This window comes from Charadrius vociferus, unplaced genomic scaffold (assembly GCF_000708025.1).
Source record: "Charadrius vociferus isolate BGI_N301 unplaced genomic scaffold, ASM70802v2 scaffold340, whole genome shotgun sequence".
Lineage (NCBI taxonomy): Eukaryota > Metazoa > Chordata > Aves > Charadriiformes > Charadriidae > Charadrius > Charadrius vociferus.
In genome coordinates this window covers 3,303,276-3,322,539 of record NW_009646631.1, presented here as the reverse complement: position 1 = coordinate 3,322,539, position 19,264 = coordinate 3,303,276, and the positions used below count along the sequence as shown (strand labels likewise).

Below are 19,264 nucleotides of genomic sequence, written 5' to 3'. Positions count from 1 at the left end.
ATACAAAGAGCGCTGGCAATGACAGAAAAGCATGATCATTACGGGAAGATGATGGATAATAGATCAAGTTTTCCTTCCTGTATTTGGAATACTATTCCTATTAGCTTGTCTAAAAAGAGTCCCTCTCATTTCTACCTCGACCTGTTCTGTAAAGCACGAAAACAGACAGTCACCTCTTTTGTGCAGATCATGTCCTGAACGGTCTATTTCAAAGCGTAACTTCTTTCAGATTTCTAATCTCAACCACCATATTCAATTACAGAACAAATAAGCTAATGGCTTACAGAAGTTACATCTCACAAAGACAGAGTTCAGGGAACGCATGCATTTCTTCTCAGTGCAGACAAACGATACCCTGCTGGATTCTCCTCTTCTTTGGACATGAAGGGAAACTGTTCACAGTTCCAGTTGAAAATCTTTCTTTTTGGTAATAATAATAATAAAAAATAGTAATAAACAATCACTTTTCAGAATAAAAAATAAAGATTATTTGAGAAAAGTTAGCCTTATCCACAAATTTCCATCATTTTTTTGTACAGCTTCATCGCTGCTCTCCATTTGCACCACGCTGTAATGAAGTGTCTGGATACACCAGGCTTAAAGATGACCTCGGGTGCTGCACAGTGCACAGGAAAAGCCTCTCCTGTACCTCTGTGACCCTCCTTTTGCTTCCTCCCCTGCAAGTGGTATAAATGCAGGGACAGCCTCTTTCTAAGGAGCTCCTGCCTTCCACCAGTCCTTGCTTCCAGGACTACTTCTTGTTTTAACTGCCTCTGTGACACCGGTCCTGGGAAGCAAGATGCCAAAAGGTATTCCCCCTCTGTTACCCATCACAGTGTTGAGAATCCAGGCTAAGCCGCATTTAGAATTCACGTACCACGAAGAGATTGGCTGTAAACTAGCAGGTCCAGGATTTAGCAATTTTTAATTTAGCAATTACCTATCAAGTAATTTCACACAGAGTAATTCAAAAGGTCTCGCATATCACTGCAAAATATTTCTTCAAATAAAAATGCAATGGAATAAACTGAAATAAAGCATTTGCTGCATCTCTGCCTTCACCAAATTTGTTTTATTCTTTTCTTGTCCTTTTATATCAAGATCAGCAAGAAAAATGGTAAAAGTAGTTTTTGGAAGAGATGGCATTAATACATCCACGTTCAATGAATAAGCACCACCATTCATTGCATTAAGAATCAATGCTATAAATACGCCATCCATATCTTACATTTCTGTCAGTCTGTACCCCCTTTCTTTACTGTCATCTCAGGTCTACTGAAAGTTTTGCAATTCAGAGACTTCATATTTCTTTTCTATTCTTTCACATACCATCAAGACCATTATGGTGGCTGTAGTTTCTTTTTCCCAAAATACTTAGTGAAGAGTGAGTGGAAGGTGCAAGCAGTCGTTTTGCACTTGGACTTTGAAGGCTTGGTGTTGACCTGATCACATTGGGTTTCACTGCAGGATGAATCTCTGTTTGAGACAAAAGAGAGAGAGAGAGAGAGAGAGATCACACATACTTGGTTTCAAAAATAACTGAATAAAAATAGTCTGTTCAACATAAATTTACATTTCAATTTCTCGACAAAGGAAAGGACCTTCTTCAGCATGAGTGTGTTTGCAAGACCTTGAATAACAATTCAAACATGAGTCTTCTTACCTACAGTTCTTCCAAGTAAGAAAAATCTATTTCACTTTAGGTTGCCAGAGATCAATATTATGGTGTACATGTGTAACAATTTCAGAGACTGAAGAGATAATATAAATAAATCTGAAACAGGTCTGTGTTTACATTTTCCTACCATTTTGAGGTTTGTACTGGAGCTACACACCTACAGCTTTTTAAGCAAGCAAATAAAAGCATTTTACTACATTGAAATCACCTCAATACCTCAAGCTACTCAATATTTTCTGTAACAAGAACAACTTTTGAGTGATCTTCCCAAACACGAAGTCACTAGGTGCAGAAGTCAGGGCTTCACAGTCATAGCAGGGCTCTGAAGCTAAAACCACCCCCAAACTGCAGCAGGAACACAAAAATCATTAAGACTGCACTGTGTTCCCCAGATGTGGATTCCCACACAGAGTCATCACTGGGGATCTTCAAACGTCTCAGAGTTTATAATGTGGTTCACGGAGTAGGATTATTTTGAGGAAGGAAGGAAGAAGAAAGGTGGGTAGGAGGCAGTGACACCCATCTGGCCAGCACACTTCAGGGTGGCAGCTGCTGTGTTTGCCAACAGCCGATACAGTTGTGTGGAAATGTTCCCTGGAAGTGTTAAAGGCCAGGTTGGACGGGACTTCGAGCAACCAGGTCTAGTGGGAGGTGTCCCTGCCCAAGGCAGGGTGTTGGCTCTAGAGGATCTTTAAGGTCCCTTTCGACCGAAACCATGCTATGATTCTATGAAATTTCTCAGTTATCTGCCAGAGAGAAGTGGCAAAAGGAAGCCTCAGTAGAGTCCGCTTGTCCTTCACCCAGGAATTGGCTGAACCCCTTTACCTTGTTCTCATCACACATTTGGGTTCAAAAACCCAGCACTGCATATGTCCTCGGGCAGACCCAAATTTGTGAGAGAAGTCATACCACCTGAGGGCAGGTCCCCATCCCTCTGGCACCAGCTGCCGGCACCACGCAGGTTGCGAGGCGCTTCAGCCCAATTACGGCTCAGCACCCAACTGCCCCACGGAGCAGAAGAGACCTCTGGGCTGAGAATGTGAGGGCAGAGGGGCTGGGAGATGGATCAGGAGTCAGCTAGCCAAGGGGGGTAAGAAAAGATTAAAAAAAAAAAAAAATCATTTTGCATCGCCTGAAATGAAAATGCTCCTTTCTGGTTTTGTTTTTTGTTTTGTTTTGTTTTGTTTTGTTGGTTTTTTTTTTAAATAAAATAAAGCATAGAAGCTGGGAATACGCAAATTCTAAAGTGAGGCCAGGTATCCAAGGAGGAGGCCCTCCAGCCGCTGCTTATTCACAGCTATCACGCAGGAGAAACAGAAACCATTGCACCAGGTCAAAGTCCACTGCGATAGCAGATTTTTCCCTCTTTCACAAATGCCAAGGAAATCCAATATCCAAGCGCTGGCCTGCCCGGCCTCACGCTCTCGCTGCCACGGCCAGCCTTTGCAGGCTGGAGGTCAGCAACACCAGTTTAGGAAGAGAGTTTAGGAACAAGAAAGTGTAGGAACACCAAGCTCCCAGCAGATTTCATGGCACGGCCCATTTTTCATGCTGTAGAGAACGAGCACCTATTTTGATTTTTTACTAAAATGGGCACAGAGGTGTGCTTAATGTTGTGAACACTGCTGATTGCTAAAGCAAAACTTTCAACTGAAATAGAAAGGTTTGCACTGTTTGCTGAAGATGACTGGAATGTGGATTCTAAAATACTCATTTGGCAATATTTTCCAATTTTCTGAAGGACATTATTAATTTTCAGGCCTAATGCCACTAAAAATATTACCTTATTTGCCTATGAGCTCCAGCAGCATCCACAATAAGCCCAGCAGCTGGATCAACATATGAGAACTTGTAAACTGCTTCTGTCTACACTGTACAGGAGACAGAATTTTATATCTTCAGGATGAGCGAAGAGTTGAAGAAGGACGCATTTCCTTCCTTTGACTTCTCTTCAGTCTGGAGGTCACTGACCCTCCGTTAGTTTACCACAAAGGCTGTCCTCTCTCTTTCTGCAGTAGAGGAAGGCAGCAAGACCAAGCTCTCCTCTTAATTTCTAGAAAGGAACTTAAACAGCCAGGACCACTTCCCAACGGACCGAGTCCTTCCTGTGGGGTCTTTACACCGTACACTCACGCATCCTCTACACACGCTTCACGTATTTGCACGCTTTAGGTCAGCACTTTCTAACCAGCCGGTTCATCACCCCCTGGGAGAAGTAATGAGGCATTTCATGGGTTTTGCCTGAATTATATTAACCCATCATATTGCTGCTTTATGGATTAATCGTAATTAGGGACATTTTATTTCCTCCTAGTACTTCACTGAGACCCTTCTAGCCACCTGCACCTTCTGCTAACTCAGAGAACTAACTATAACTTCCAAATAATCCAAATTATCCCTTTCAAATGATAAGTTGCCCAGATTCAGATTACATGATCATTTCTGAAATAAAAATAGAACAGGAATAAGAAACAATACTTGAACAATCTATTAGGAACCTTTCTTGTAAGACCAGGCTGCAGCCTCAAACAAGTATTAGCAATAACAACTCTAAAAACTTCTATTTCCACTAATGTCACTAGGGTGAAAAAACCTACAAATTCCAAAGCAAACAAAGAAAAGTCAAAGTCTCCTATGGAATTACTTAAATAAGGATCCTGGATTCCAGAGGTGCTTAAGCAGCTGCATCTCTCTCATCATCTCATCTCCTCGACATGCATCCCAGCTGGAAACATTAGCCTGGTTTCCTCATAACTAGGAGGTAATAGAGGACATTTAATTAGCCAAGGGCTCCCCTTGGGGGGGTTGTTTAGTAAGCACAGTGATGACTGAAGAGATTAGCGGGGATTAGCCCCAGCTCTCTAGAGGACAGGCCCTACTTTTAATGCTTAACCTACCTCACCTGAGGCACTGGCAGCCAAGAAGCAGAACAGGGATAAAGGGAAGAGATGACCCAGGGTGAGCAGGGCACCGAAATCCTCTCTGCCTTGCTAGGAGGGCTGAAAACTGCAGTGCTCTGAGAGACACAGTTAACTGTATTCCAATAAACGTCTGTGGGAATGGCAGAGAAGGAATTTTACAAAGAAAATAAAATACCTCATGTATAAGCTATGGTATGGTAGTTAATGCTAAATTTTATGAGGAAAATAATGCAAGCCTTACTTAATCACTGGAGCATGCAAACAAACATCCCAAACAAACAAAAAAACCATCACAAACCAAAGTAAAAAAAAACCCCAACAAACAAACAAAGACCAAGCTAAATGGCAAACAAAAAGCCATTTTCTAGTCATCCTTACACAGCTAACTCAGGTGCATGTCCATAACTACACTGGGTACACCTCATATCCCTGCAACACATACTATTTACCTTCAGCTGTTGTGAGATACCTTCACTTCCCACACAGTCAAATGCTAAGTGGATTCTACAGATACCTGGTGTATTTTCCCACTGTTCATCTTCTACAAAACCTCCACCTAAGTACACGTAACGCTGTCTTACGCTCTCCATTCATTCACTCCCATTAAACCCACCGTCTTATGCTCACAGAGGTATCAAGACAACCCCTCACCAACTAAGTTACGAGGCAGTAAAAACATGCAGCATCTTCTAAGATTACACACGCTGCCGTTTCTTCTTTTGGCAACCCAAAATGGGGTCAGCTGGAGGAACCATCCATCTCCTGCTGGACAAACCATCCATCTCCAGCCGGATTCCCCCCTCTCACAGCCACAGCTCCACCAAGTCCATCCAAGCAGTCCTTTCCTCGCTCACCCCAAGGACAACATCGGTAACGCACACAGCTGGGATGCCTGTAGGAAACTATCACTGGCTTTTTTCTTAAACTCCAGGGCAGGAGGAATCAAAATTCAGTGAGAGTGGGCATTAATTCTTCATTACCCGGTTTTCTGAATTTTGGATTTTGTTAAATTCGATGTTCTGGAGGAACAGTTGTAACTACATTAATAGTTGATTTCTATTTCAAGTCGAGGGACTGTTATTGTTTACTTCATCCTAGTACAAAAAGCCTCCTGTTGATTGAAATTTTGAGAAAAACATTTAGAATGAGTTCTACTCTCCAGTTTACTTCTGTAAAATGCGATTAACACACTGCAGAATTATTCATTATTCTGATCAATGGTTTGATTTTTATATTTGAAGATTAATACAAAGCCTCTAGGGTTCCCCACCACTCACTCATATGATTACGTAAATATTTAATAGTCAGTGGTGGTTCCTTGCAAAGAGGACTACTTTCATTTTTTAAATAAGGAACCACAAGTACTAGAATTTCTCCTCTCCCTGTTATCTTATGTGAGTACCTTGACCTCCTGGCGATGATCTCGGGACAGATTTCATTGCATCTGTTAAAGTTATGTCATCAAATTAAGAGATCAGTGTCTCATCGTGGCTGAAGTCTGCTCCTTTCAAGTATTTGGGAGCATTACAAGTGGATTCAAGGGACACAGGAGAGCAGCACTGAGCATACCGAGTATCTCATTTCCCCTTTCAGTGCTTATTTATTTGGACAACCAGAATATTTTTCACATTCTAAATTACATCATGTTTCACTCTGCCATTTTAAACCAGTACCAGAAGGCTTTCTGCCTACATCCTGCAAGTTCAATTATCCAGTTTTGCAACTGATAGCAGACCAGAATTTTTATTAATTTATTACCTTGATAATTTTCTTTTTACTACAAGCATAAATCTCTTATTTTATGCATACAGGATTTTTAAGTATCAGAACATACTGAATGTTCATTTGATTCATTTTTTCCTCTGGAGGCAGATACCCACCTAAATACCCAATGATACATGACAGTGGTTTTCTGGTGCTTTTGATCTTCAGAGGACTTCCAGCAACTTCACAATGTCGATCTGCATCTGAGAATTTTAAAGAATGAAACTCAGTTTAAATATTCTACCATTACAAATGTAATTAGGATGCACCAACCAGTTTCAGCCTTACATTTTTATCACAAACTTCTTTTTAGCATGTATTCTGCTTTTCCATCAATGCTAAAAATGAGATATGTAAATGCAGGCCATGCCCTCGTTCATGCAGGCAGTGTTATGATTATTTTTTTTTTAAGTTAATATAGGTTCTAACACAACTCTGATTGAACGTTTTGCCTACAAAGTCTTTTTGGAGACAGTCAGCTAGGCAAATGAAACACAGGTGAAAACACGAGTAGTAAAATAAAAGCAGCTTTGGCTATTAAAAAGAATTTACATGGAATTCTTCATTGTTTTCTACAAGCTTGTCTGGCCCTAAACGGGGGTCATACAGAGGTAAGAGGAATTTAAAGTTGGGACTACTGATTTTGGTCATGCATTGCTCACATGGTATGGTGATTCGTATCATTCTTAATAAGTAGAACAGGACACAGGGGCTATCACGGCGAGATGAAGCTTAAAAAATCCAAAACACCAACCCCCAAAAAACCCTTTACTGTAAACTCCTGAGCAAAGTAGTCAATTGTAACCATGTATGACAGAGCTCAAAGGTTTCAAAGATAGGAAATTCCTGCAAAGTTAATGAAAATAAGCAATTCAGTAGCTATCTGAACTTGATGCTAAAACTATGAACTCATAACTTAAAGGCACTGCGAATACACAAGCAGAGAATCTGTCTAAATGCCCCGAACACAGAAGTGTTACTATGAAGAAGTTCACGCTCAAACAGCGGAGCCACTCAACCTAAGGCAAAAATCCACAAGACATCAGGTTTCCATAAATAGTTTCAAGACTACTGAACTATACTATCTTTTTTTTTAAAAAAAAACCTACTCAGAATGATTGCGTTATCTGTCTTCCAAAAGCACATAAGTAAACCCCATATAGGGCATCCAGTACCCCTAGAGCACAGGTATTCTGTTTTGTACAAAACTGTGCTCCTATGTTGATTGTGTGGATCTCGAATTCCCTCACAGGGAATTACTTCCCGCACACACATAGCTACATGTACACCCTTCTTTGTATAGGTTTCATACGTGCACATGCAGATCTGCATTTTCTAACCAGCTTTACAAGAGCTAGATGCTATAAAGAGATTATTATAACTGTAATTCCACCTTGTCCCCACCTTATTTTGCCATAATGTTCCTGTTTGTTTCATTCCAGCGCAAGATATGGAGTACACAGGCTCATGAAGAGGATAAGATGCTATATAGAACAATTCACATTTGAGAAAAAAAACCCAAATTTACACTCTCTTTATGTATTCTATCTAGCTATGGGCAAAAAACTTGTAGGTCATGAAACCACAGCAATGACTGAAATATTTCACTATGTTCACAGATGTTTTTTAATGCAGCAGACAATGCACAACTTAGTTCCATATTATTAAGGAAACTACTTGAAATTCTTACATGTGCCACACATAAACAGTAGCTGGTATCTGGGAAGTCCAAAGGTTCCAGAGCTCTAATGCTGAGTACACAAAGTACTTTATTATTTTACCTTAATAACAAAATATCCTGTTCTTAGTGAAAAAAATGCGCTGAACCGGGTGCCTGGAATACTTTTAGTATTCCACAACACTTGAAATATTTTAAGTGACAGAGTAGAACGATGTGTCTCCACCGTCTCCCTTAGCAAAATAAGCACAGACTATACAGTGAGTATTTTATAGCTACTTTGGGAACAGCAAAGCATCGCCTAAGAAGTAATTAGCAAAAAAATTTTCCATCTACGTGTCTTCACTGTAAAAAAAGACATTGAATCATGGGGAGATATTAATATGCTGACTGAGAATACAGACTGCAAAGAAAGCACAAATTCCATGCTTGAGGCAAAGCGTGTTCACCAAAGGTACCGGGTGGGTATTCCAAAGCACGCCAATCTATTAAAACAGTTAAATATGTTTAACAGCAGCAAAATTTAATCCACAATATGATACTCCCATGAAAAATATAATAAAGTTTATGATCTCTAGGCACTACATACAGAAAAACACAAAGTTAGATAGTGCATCACTTGCGAGTGTAAAACCATAGAATAAAATTTAGGCAGGACCTGTCAACCACAGAGTTTTAAAAAAGTCCTAAAATCAAATATGGGCTTCCACATGAAAACTAAAAATCTTAGAAAGATCAGTGAAATAGTGGAAGCTATGAGAAATAAAAAATCTATTAAAAAAAAGAGAAAGAATTGAAGCATTACATTAGATAGTGTATTTTTTCAAACATATCAAAAGCAGAAAGTGTGCCAGTGCCTCGATGATCAAGGCGTGAGAAAAATATAAAAGAAAGATAAAGGCATGGCAGAAAACCTAAATGAATTCTTTATAGCCATGTTCAATGCAGAACTTAAACAAGTTCACTTCTAAAATGCTTTTACGAGGAAAGTGAGAACTGCGTCACATCGAAGAGTCCGTAGGAAATACTTCACAACAAACTGGTTAATGAATAAAAAAAGTTACCAGGACCAGGTGGAACTCATCCAAACAGAAACTGGTTAGCACGTACACTACTGGTGTTTAACTAATGCTTAGACTCGTCTTGGCTCAAGAGAACAAACACCTGGCAAGAGTGATAACATTTTTCAGTAAGTAACTGCACACCGGCAAAGGGGGTGAACTACGAATAGAGGCATACGGTTAAACACGGAAACATCAAGGGAGCCAGCAAAGACCTTGTAAATGGAAAACACGTTTAATGCGTTCACATTATTCAGCAGCGTGTCCTTGCAACAAGAAGGACGGCCACCCACTGGGTCTTGGTAGCCTGACTGCAGCCAGCAGGGCGAGGGAGGTAACCCTTCCCTCTACTCGGCCCTTGTGAAACCACGTCCAGACCCTGCGGCGAGTTCTGACATCCCCGCTATAAAATATGGATGTACTGGAGAAAGTCCAGCTATTGGAGAGCCTGGTTTGGGGTAGCGGTATTAGGATGTACATGGAGAGTCTGAGGGAACTGGGTCTGGTCAGCCTTGAGATGAGAAGGCCAAGGGGAGATCTGATTGCTGCCTGTAACTACCCAGTGGCAGAACATAGAGAAGACCAAGCCAGATCCTTCTTGGAGGTACGTAGGGATAGGACAACAGCTGTCTGTGGCAACAGAAAGAAGCCAGGAGATAGGAAATTCTCATCAGATGTACAGAAAAGGTTATTTACTGCGAGGCTGATCAAGCACTGGAACAAGTGCCCACAGAAGCCATGGAGTCTCTGTCCTTGGAGTTACACAAATCTCATCTGGACAAAAGGCCCTGAGCACTCAAGCTTTGTGCAGGGGAGCGATTAGAGACATCCAGAGGTCCCCTCCTACCTACACATGCTGTACACCAGTCAATGCAAGTGCCACAGGTCTGCCAGGATCCTCTCTGAAGGAATCGTGACGTGTACACATGCAGCAGATCTGGCATCCAACACGGCATTTCAAATAGCTTTGAACAAACTGTGTCACCAAAGACCGTTGGCTGTCCAGCTGTTACAGAGTAAAAGAGAATTTTTTTCAGGGATCAGCACCTGGTTAAAGTTGTCTATGTAACCCTCAAAGGATCTGTGCTGTTCAACACATTAAAAGATCGGAAAAAGAGGTGATTAGAGAGTTAAAGTTTCCTGATAAGAAATTACTGAGCATAATCAAAGCTAAAACTGATTGCAAAGGATATTAGCAGCATCAAGCAATAAACATAAGATTAATTCTTAAGGGGCAAAATGACTGTAACATACAAATTTATATTTTTATAGGCTCTACGCCACTGCCATGCAGAAGAGAATTCATGGAGTCAGTGCCAACTTTCTAAAAATATCTAGACAATACTGAAGAGCAGTCACTTAGAAAAAAATTAAAATCAGAATATTAGAAATTATGAAGATAGGAAAATAGAAAACATGTGACACACTCTAAAATGATGGGAAACCTGTTTCTTGAAGTGCATGTAATTTAGGGCACCATAACCCTAAAGAGGATACAGCACAATTAGGAAAACTCCAGGGAACAGTATTACGAACCACAGTGTGAAATGGATTCTTTACGAGGTTTTAAACAGACCAAGTTCTTAACCTAGAAAAGAGAAGGCTGTTGTATTAAAGAGGTCAAAAAAATCAGGAATGCTACGCAGAAGATGATAGCGAATGAGGCTTCTTCTTTTAGATTTGAAAGCATTTTTTTAAATTATTTCTTTTTTTTAAACTAGATTTTTAGGTCTCAATCTCAGAAAGACTCTTCATTGGGGAGTTATTTCTCTTTGACATCCCATCATATCTCTATCAAAATTCAGATTATCTAATAGATGTACCGTGTGCTATGTATTCCCTCAATTGTATTCTTCTTAGAAACTTTGGGGAAAAGATTGTGTGTTCTTTTAATTATTTTACTGGCTACTAAAATCTGGCACAAATTGTATTCAAAGATAACAGTAGAAAAATCCTAAATGCAGCCAAAATATCTTCTGTAGCTATCAAAATCAAGGATGTAAAACATTGTTTGTGAACCAATACCCATAAATATTACTCAACTTCAGATGAATGGGTAGTTTTATATCAGTTAAACATAGACTGTATGCTTACAAAGGCAAATCAGTAACATTTTGCATATTCTACTTAATTTTCGCTTGTCTCTCGTTTTATCAAAACAGAACATAACAAGCAGGTACTGTGAACCAAACTTGTTATTAAATCTGCAGATTTGAAGGTATGTTAAGCTTTGATCATGAACAGTATACCCATTTCCAGATAACTATATATATTATACAGATAATATATTACCATCCACTGAAAACATTTTGACAATCATGTCTACATAGACGGAGTGTAGCTACACAAATTTAAATTACTATAATTAATATGTATATTTATATTGATAAAACTATACCCGCACAGGGGAAAAGAAAAAAATCCCTGCAAAAATCTTCCTGTGCTGAAGTAATAAGGTGCAGAGATGCATGGCTCACTGCCACGCATACATCAACAGGCTTGTAGGCTGGAAACACATCCAATCTCATCAGTGACTGTCTGGAGCAGAATGCCCACTTCGGTTTCCTCTTAATTAAGAGACCTTCCATAGACGGGATAGTTTTGCTTAACTTTCTAAAAAACGTGCAGTACATTCAAACTAAAAAGGTTATTTTGCCTAATTTAGAGCATGGGAATTTCCTCTTACTGAAACAGTTCACCAATTCTAATTATTCCTGAAAATCCATCAGACAAGTTTGTTGTCAACAACTACAACGAGTCTATTCTCTTCAGGCAGAACAAAGTTTGAGATTTCCGTGATGGGTCGTGCTCCTAGCAGGAGATGCCATGCTTCCTCAGGCTCCTGGTGACCATCCCTAGATTAAACTGGGATGTAGACGCATCGTCTCCACTACCTCCTGCTGGCTTCTGAGCAGGGGTCGTGCTATATGGTTCATTAATGAGAAAAATCTAATTCTCTGCACTAACTGAAGGAATAAAGAACATAGAATAGGACTTCATTTTCTGCCAGTGGATGTAATGGGCCGAGGGAGATTATGTGGGTGGAATTACAACAATAAGAAATTCTCTGCCCGAGATCTGCTTACACCCAGAAGAATGCCGGGCCCGAGATCAGCGTTCTCAGAGGCTTCCATGCCCCTCCAAGAAAAAAGAACTATCTGCAGATGAGTTCAGGTGGAATGCAGAAATCAATTTACTTTATGAGCAAGCTCTGACTGGCTTGTTCAGACTTACTTTCTCAGAACTGGGAATTAGTTTCCTTTACAACCTGGCACTTCAACGAACTGCGTAAAACTAAGACAGCATAAAACCTGGTACGCTGCTGGAGGAAGTGCCCTACCAGTCTTCTGCCTTTAGATTTTATGGTTTCTGAGTCTTGGTATGGTGCCTACTGCAATATAGTTGTGAAATACAGTTATGTTTTCAAGCAGTGGCTTGGCACACACAAAGACTCAGGTGAGTCAGACAAAGCATCTAAGCAGTCATTAGACTCAACGCTTCAAGCACGCCAACACGGCGAACAAATTCCAAAACAGTTCTTGGATGTCCTCATCATTTCATGCCATATCACATCAAGGGCAACCTGCTACTCTGGCCAGGGTATTACCCAAGCACGATTGTGACTTTTGTTAACAGCAACACAGAGACTGATTCACTCTTGTAACTACTCAGTGGTATTCAACATACCAAAACATTACTGTTAATTAAGTATCTCATTTAAAAATTAAAAAAAAAAATTAAAAATTGCTTGCATCAAGCTATCCTTAGAAAAGGATTCAAGGCATTCAGGAAGAGAGCGCCTATATGGTTATAACATTAAAATCAACAGAGTGGAGTGAACACAGGTCACAGATATAAGTACAGGAACAAAACTAGAAAACAATTTACTTACTTGCTTACTAGGCTTTACTAGAAGAATGACAATGAAAATGCAGGTTTGTATGATTCCACAGACAGAGATATTACCAGAAACAGAGTACGTGTGTGTGTGTGTGTATAGCTGAATTAAGTGAGGCATAATCTTTTTTCCACTATTATAAAATAATTTGAATGTTGTGTTCAAAAAGTACTGACAACTGTGACTTTTTTTTTTCCCCAATCTATGGTAGGCCTAATCAGGAAGAACGTGCATTCAAAAAGATGAAATTGCAAGGTCCAAATTTTGCTTTATGTAAAAAGAATAATGAAAGACAGAGACTACAGGGGTGGGGAAAAAGATCTTTCTGCTCTTGATGTTAATCTGATATGGCACTTTCTCATTCAAAGGAACAAAGAGGAAGCACTCATAGCACTGCCAGTCTGATACAAGCTCAGCTTTTCACTCCTTTGTTTTGAAGTTGAACTGCGTATATAACACTTTGCTAGTATGATGATTAACAGTTGGATTAAACTTTTTTTTCCTTCTATTTTTATTTTCTTCCTTAAACAAAAGCTTCACCTTCTTTCAAGTTGAGTTACTGCAGTGAGTGAGAAGAAATAGGGATATGGATAAAAAGATTCAAATGAATTTCTAAAATTAATTTTCCTCCATGATTCAGCAAATATCAGTGTCAATTACATAAATTAAAAGGTACAATGCTTTCCTCTCAGAAAATAACTGTTATTTTGTATTAAAGATTAAAAATATAATCCTAGTCCAGCCTCAGACACCCTTCTTCCATGAAAGTCTAATTCACTTTATTCATACAGTGGACATATGGTTTCCTTAAACATGAAAGTTGCTCCTGACCTGCAAAGCTTTTAAAGAACAAAGAAAATGGCCAACAAGACAACTAAATAAATAAGACAAGGACAACGAACAGAAATATTTACCAAGTTCTGGATAACTGCAGAAGTAGGTGAAGTTTGCATGTGAAGAATAGCTGGTATTAAAGTACATAAGGGGAAAAAAAATTACTGTAACCCAGCTTTTAAACCTCTGTGGAGTAAATTTCTTAGAACTAACACTGACCTCATCAGCATCCCAGTTAAATATGCCAGGAAAACACTTAGCGTTAATGTAGTAAACATGGTTATAAACCCAACATCTAATATTCTAAAGAGGTGTCTTCAATTCTAACACAATTGACAGCCACAGCACATTTTGGAATACCAAGTGTCTGCTCCGAGAACTGCCTCTATGGAAGACTGCGAAACATAACCGAACAGCGTGAGCAGTACAACGCACTCAGTGCAGATGCAAAACCTGCTGATTTTTTTTGTGACTCTGCAGCAGAGCTTACCCACACGTGCACACAGAGAGTCTTACTGCTGCTGTCTACAACAACTCATACCCTTTTGTCATACTACCGGTGAATTTATCGGTTCTTTATATTTTGGCGATGAAAAAAGAACAAGCATAATACAGAATTTTATTTAAAACTAAAATTTAAAACTGGAACAGACAAAAAAAAAAAAGATGCAACTATGATGAAGTAATAAACGTGGCTATCACCACCATCTGATCACAGTAATAAAGGGCTGTGTTACAGGCCAGATTTATAATTCTTATGCATCCTCAGCTCCTTATTCCTTGACCAACCCCACTGAGAAAAAGTAAAACATGTACAGAACTATACTTTCTGCTCAGCAAAAGAATAAATGAACAATATAAAAGCGAACTTCTTTCACACTGCCTAGCAGGAAACATGTTTTTTATGTCACATCATTGATTTCCCCTCCCTGCCCCCAATTTTTTTTTAATGGCAATTTTTTTAAGTGAATGAGGTAATAGCTCTCCCCTTTTAATTCACTGAATTGTTCCCCCAGCCTGAAATCTGTTCAAGGCAGCCAGACTTTATCCAATGTGTTGGTGATATGCTGGACAAATGAAAAAATGAAAAGCAAAAGCGTATAGACAAGAAATGTTTATTGAAAAAGAAAATAAAATTAAAAGACAAAAATGGGTGGGAAGCACAGCACACAGAACTAAGAATTAAAAAAACATCTTACATTCTGCCTTAATGGCAGCACAGTTAATAGGGACAAAGGGACGTCTTGCTGCCTGCCGCAGCCGGAGGGTATTTTTGCAGACCTGACGGGCCAGTTTTGTCCAACACGTTGTGTGAAGAAAGAAAGCTTGACGTGTTTTCACTGCCGACTTCGGACTTCCAGTGTTACGAACTGGAGTTCCCTGTGTGGCCTGCCGGGACATATGAGTTCTAACATGGGACTCCTACAAAAATAGAACAAACCAAACAAACAAACCGTAACACATACATGTAAATTACAGCATTAAAAAAATCCACAATTTGGATAAATCTACAAGGTTAATCAAGTAATATGGATGAGCATTATACAAAAAAAAAAGTGGGGCTTAGGCAACAAGCTGTGTAACACAGTAGGAAGCTCTACTGTGAGTGGACATATAATGCCATTCTATATGAGATACAGTATAGTCATATTAACATTTTATAGATAACACACCATTTGATCGACAAGATGACATTTGTCCACAAAAAAATGCATGAAGTGGATGTTTGTTTATCTACGACTTGGTCATATAAAGCCATGGCACGACCCGCACACTGTTCAGTTCTACTTAAGATGGGAAAAGGATTAGTAAATTATGCTTTGCAACACTAAAGTTTGAAGACACGCACACACACATAAAAAACCATTCCATTAAGTAATCGAATCCCAGCAGTCTTCTGAAAGCACCACATTTCATTTTAGGAAATTTTATCTATGCAATCCTACCTCTGTAGGTTGGCTGGAAGACAGTTTATCTTCATCTGTCTGTGTGGGCATTTTCAGGCCGCCATATTTCTTCCAATAAATCCAGCAAGATGCACACAATCTACATTGCATATTAGGTGGACCCCAAGAATACCACTGGTGAGACTGTGGAGCTAAGGAGGAAAAAACAGCACAGCTAAAGTGGTGCATGCTTACATTCAATATAATAGAGCCAAATGCTGTAATAGATGGCATTCCCTAAGAATACTATATGGATAAGTTTTTAAAACATTTCACATGGAGAAAACAAGGATTTTTAGTGTTGTGGGTTTTTTTTTTTTTTAAAAAAAAAAAACACCACACCCCAAAAGACAACTCCAAATGGAAATTTCAAAATACTCCCCTACTTAATTTCAAATGAGTGACTTAGTCCTGCCAAGAAGAGTTTTTCTTCTGGGGGACTACAAAAAAAACCCAACCCCAAAACAACCAACCAACCAACCCACCCTCCAAACAGAAAAAAACCAAAAACCAACCCCAAAACCCTATAAGCCCTCCACTATTTCTAATCTTATTCTGGAAGACAGGCTTATTAAGTTGCTTGCTACTTACTAGAATTGCTAAAGATCCGGGATTTTTTGCCCAAGCCATGCAAAGTGAGTACGTGCAAGTTATGATCCATATAAGAAAAGGACAAGCACTTCTCCTACTGACCTTGGAGATGTGTGTGTACCTTTATTTTGTGCATGTGGAGACTCAGCAGGGAACGCTAATTTAACCTTTTTTCTTTTCTTTTTGCAATCTTTCACAAGAAAACTGTTCTTTAAAAAATGTGATTTGAAAACCAACAAACTATATAACTGGAACTTTCTATATACAAAATATGCTTTTAATTTAATTGGTGTTTAAGACACAGGGAGCCATAGCAATGATAAGTTACGAATTCTCATATGGTAGGCCTTTTCAATTCTTTCCAGTTCTGGATTTTACTGCATCATACAAACTACATCAAAAGCTGCTATTTCAAGAAGTCCAACAGGGACCATCAGAAACACACAAAATACAAGGAAAAAAAACAAGAAAAACATGCCACCCCCAACAACGGCGGGGTGACCTCAAAAACCCCTGCAACCTTACAGGAGAATCAAAAATAAATTTGAATCTATTATACTGAAGGTAAAGGAAAAGCTTATCAGTGCCAGCATATCATTATCTTATCATATCATTATCTTTCTGTACTTTCTGAATTGTTAAAAAAAAAAATCATAAAGTGGATTTGAATACTGATATTCAATCAATATGTTGAAGCCAGCTCTAACTTATTTCTGCCACACAATTCATCGAAAATTATCCCCTACTTAGAGCATGCAAACAAAAGTACATACATTTGTTTTTAAAAAGTGCACATAAACATTAAAAAATAGTATTCTTATTTATTTTTAAAAATTTACTTACTATAGCAACTTTCACAAGCCCGACCTACTATTGAAGCCTGTGCCTGGTACGAGGCTCCCATTGCTCCATTGACTGCAGCGGGTTTCCCATTGCTGCTGGATATTTGATTGGGATTTGGTTTATTGCTTTAAATAAATAAATAAAAAAAAATAATTTTACTAACCAGTTAGTCAACATGAAAACAAACAATCTAATTCTGGAATTCTGATGTCTGGTGACAACATCTGTAAAAACTGCTGTAAACAAGAAGACTAATTTTTATACTCTAGTATTTTCAGCACTGTAAGATACTTGCTATGTGAAGAGCTGCTTTGATACTCAAATTTACAGACCTTTGTAAAATGCTCTCATGCGGTCTAAGCTACTTGGCAAGCTAGTAAAAGACCAAGTCTCAGGGTCAAACATTAACATAAGCCTGACACAGCACAGAATTTAAGAGAGGGATTCCAGTCAACAGACAAAGCTTTACAAGGTGCGGCTGGGCTTTGGGCGAAGTGTAACAAGTCACAGCAGTAACATTGACTATAATACTACAAGGCTGTCTACTGTAGAAGAGGGGCTGCTGTCTTGTATCTTAAGTGGAAGCACATACCTTCCCAGCAACTGCAGTAAATGTAAATATCCTATAACCCTGGCAAAGCTCACCCATCTATCAGGCTGTTCTACCTGGGTTGTGTCCTAACCTCCTTTCACTCTGAAAAGGTTGAAGAACTGGGTTTTTTTTTTTAATTATATTATTATGATGATTATTTTACCTACTAATACTTCAGCGAAGTGGGACTTTAAGGTCAGTTAATTCAGAGAAAATTAATATTCTCCTCACTACGTTAAGTACAGTATCTCCAAAGCTCCAACTCTGTGGGTGTTAATTACTCCTTTGATTAGATACTCTCAATACAATGCAAGGCTAGATACACTGATTCCTAAGATGATTATTCATTACTTTAGGTAGCATAAAATACATCCAAGACCAGTTAAAATTACTAATTGAAGAGACCTTTGCTGTATCAAGTCTCTACTCTAAATGCCAGCAAGTCTGTCTCCTGCCTTCTCTTTTTCACTATATCCAGTGGAAGACACTTTTATAATTTCCAGATACTGTTTATCAAGTACCTTGGGCTCAAGGTACAAGAGAAGGGATCAAGAGATGATTACATCTCCCACGTTATGATCTGTTGCTTAGTTACCTTCCAGAGAAGCCATGAATTGAAAGGGACTCCGGTACTGAGGGCAGAACCTTGCCTTTTACAGGAAATACCTTATGATCAAGTTCAAAAAGGTATACAGCTCTGAGAATCAATTCTACTCGGATTTCAAATACAATAAATCAGTCTTGAAACAGAGCATTAGCAATCCATTTGCCCACGAGTGTCCCAGACTGCACAGTTATCAAAGACTTGAGAAGTCCCACCACCCCATTACTATGGAGTCTGTCTTGATATGGAGGTAGAAGACATACAGTAAGAAAGACAAAAACCACAAAAATCCTACATTTCAAAACAGGTTTTGTCATCCAATACAACTAGTCCTTAGTGTGAATGTATTGGCTAAAGTCCTGAATTGTCCATATGGACCAAGGAAATTAAATTTAAAAAGCATTATGTAAAGACTGAGCATCCTACAGTTTTTCTAAAGCAGGCACTTCCCTGAGAGGGCTAGGCAACACTCATACTAGAGTTTTCAGCTTTTTTAAAATTATATCATTTATTAGCTCATTAATTAGCTTGTTTATTAGCTTATTAAGCTCAATATGATCTGGCAATGTGCACCTGCATTTCAGAAAGCCAACCGCATCCTGGGCTGCATCAAAAGAAGCATGCCCAGCAGGTTGAGGGAGGTGATTCTGCCCCTCTACTCCTCCTCCTCTACTCCTCTCTGGTGAGACCCCTCTCTGGAGCACCCAACATAAGAAGGACATGGACCTGTTGGAGTGACTCCAGAGGAGGGCCACAAAGATGATCAGAGTGCTGGAGCACCTCTCCTACGAAGACAGACTGAGGGAATTGGGGCTGTTCAGCCTGGAGAAGAGAAGGCTCTGGGGAGACCTTAC

The 19,264-nt window shown here is 39.2% G+C and overlaps 1 protein-coding gene across 1 annotated transcript in view; it reads right to left on the bottom strand.

Annotated features, from left to right (window-relative positions):
• Positions 1-1,329: 1,329 nt before the first annotated feature.
• MTA3 (metastasis associated 1 family, member 3) overlaps positions 1,330-19,264 on the bottom strand; it is a gene marked incomplete at its 3' end in the record, with an annotated part of 113,314 nt that continues 95,379 nt past the window's right edge. The window contains exons 15-19 of the mRNA XM_009888670.1: positions 17,215-17,339; positions 15,781-15,932; positions 15,034-15,256; positions 6,480-6,566; positions 1,330-1,476 (exon numbers count right to left, since the gene is read on the bottom strand). Coding sequence (XP_009886972.1) covers positions 1,330-1,476; positions 6,480-6,566; positions 15,034-15,256; positions 15,781-15,932; positions 17,215-17,339 — 734 coding nt within the window. The remainder of the gene's footprint in view (positions 1,477-6,479; positions 6,567-15,033; positions 15,257-15,780; positions 15,933-17,214; positions 17,340-19,264) is intronic.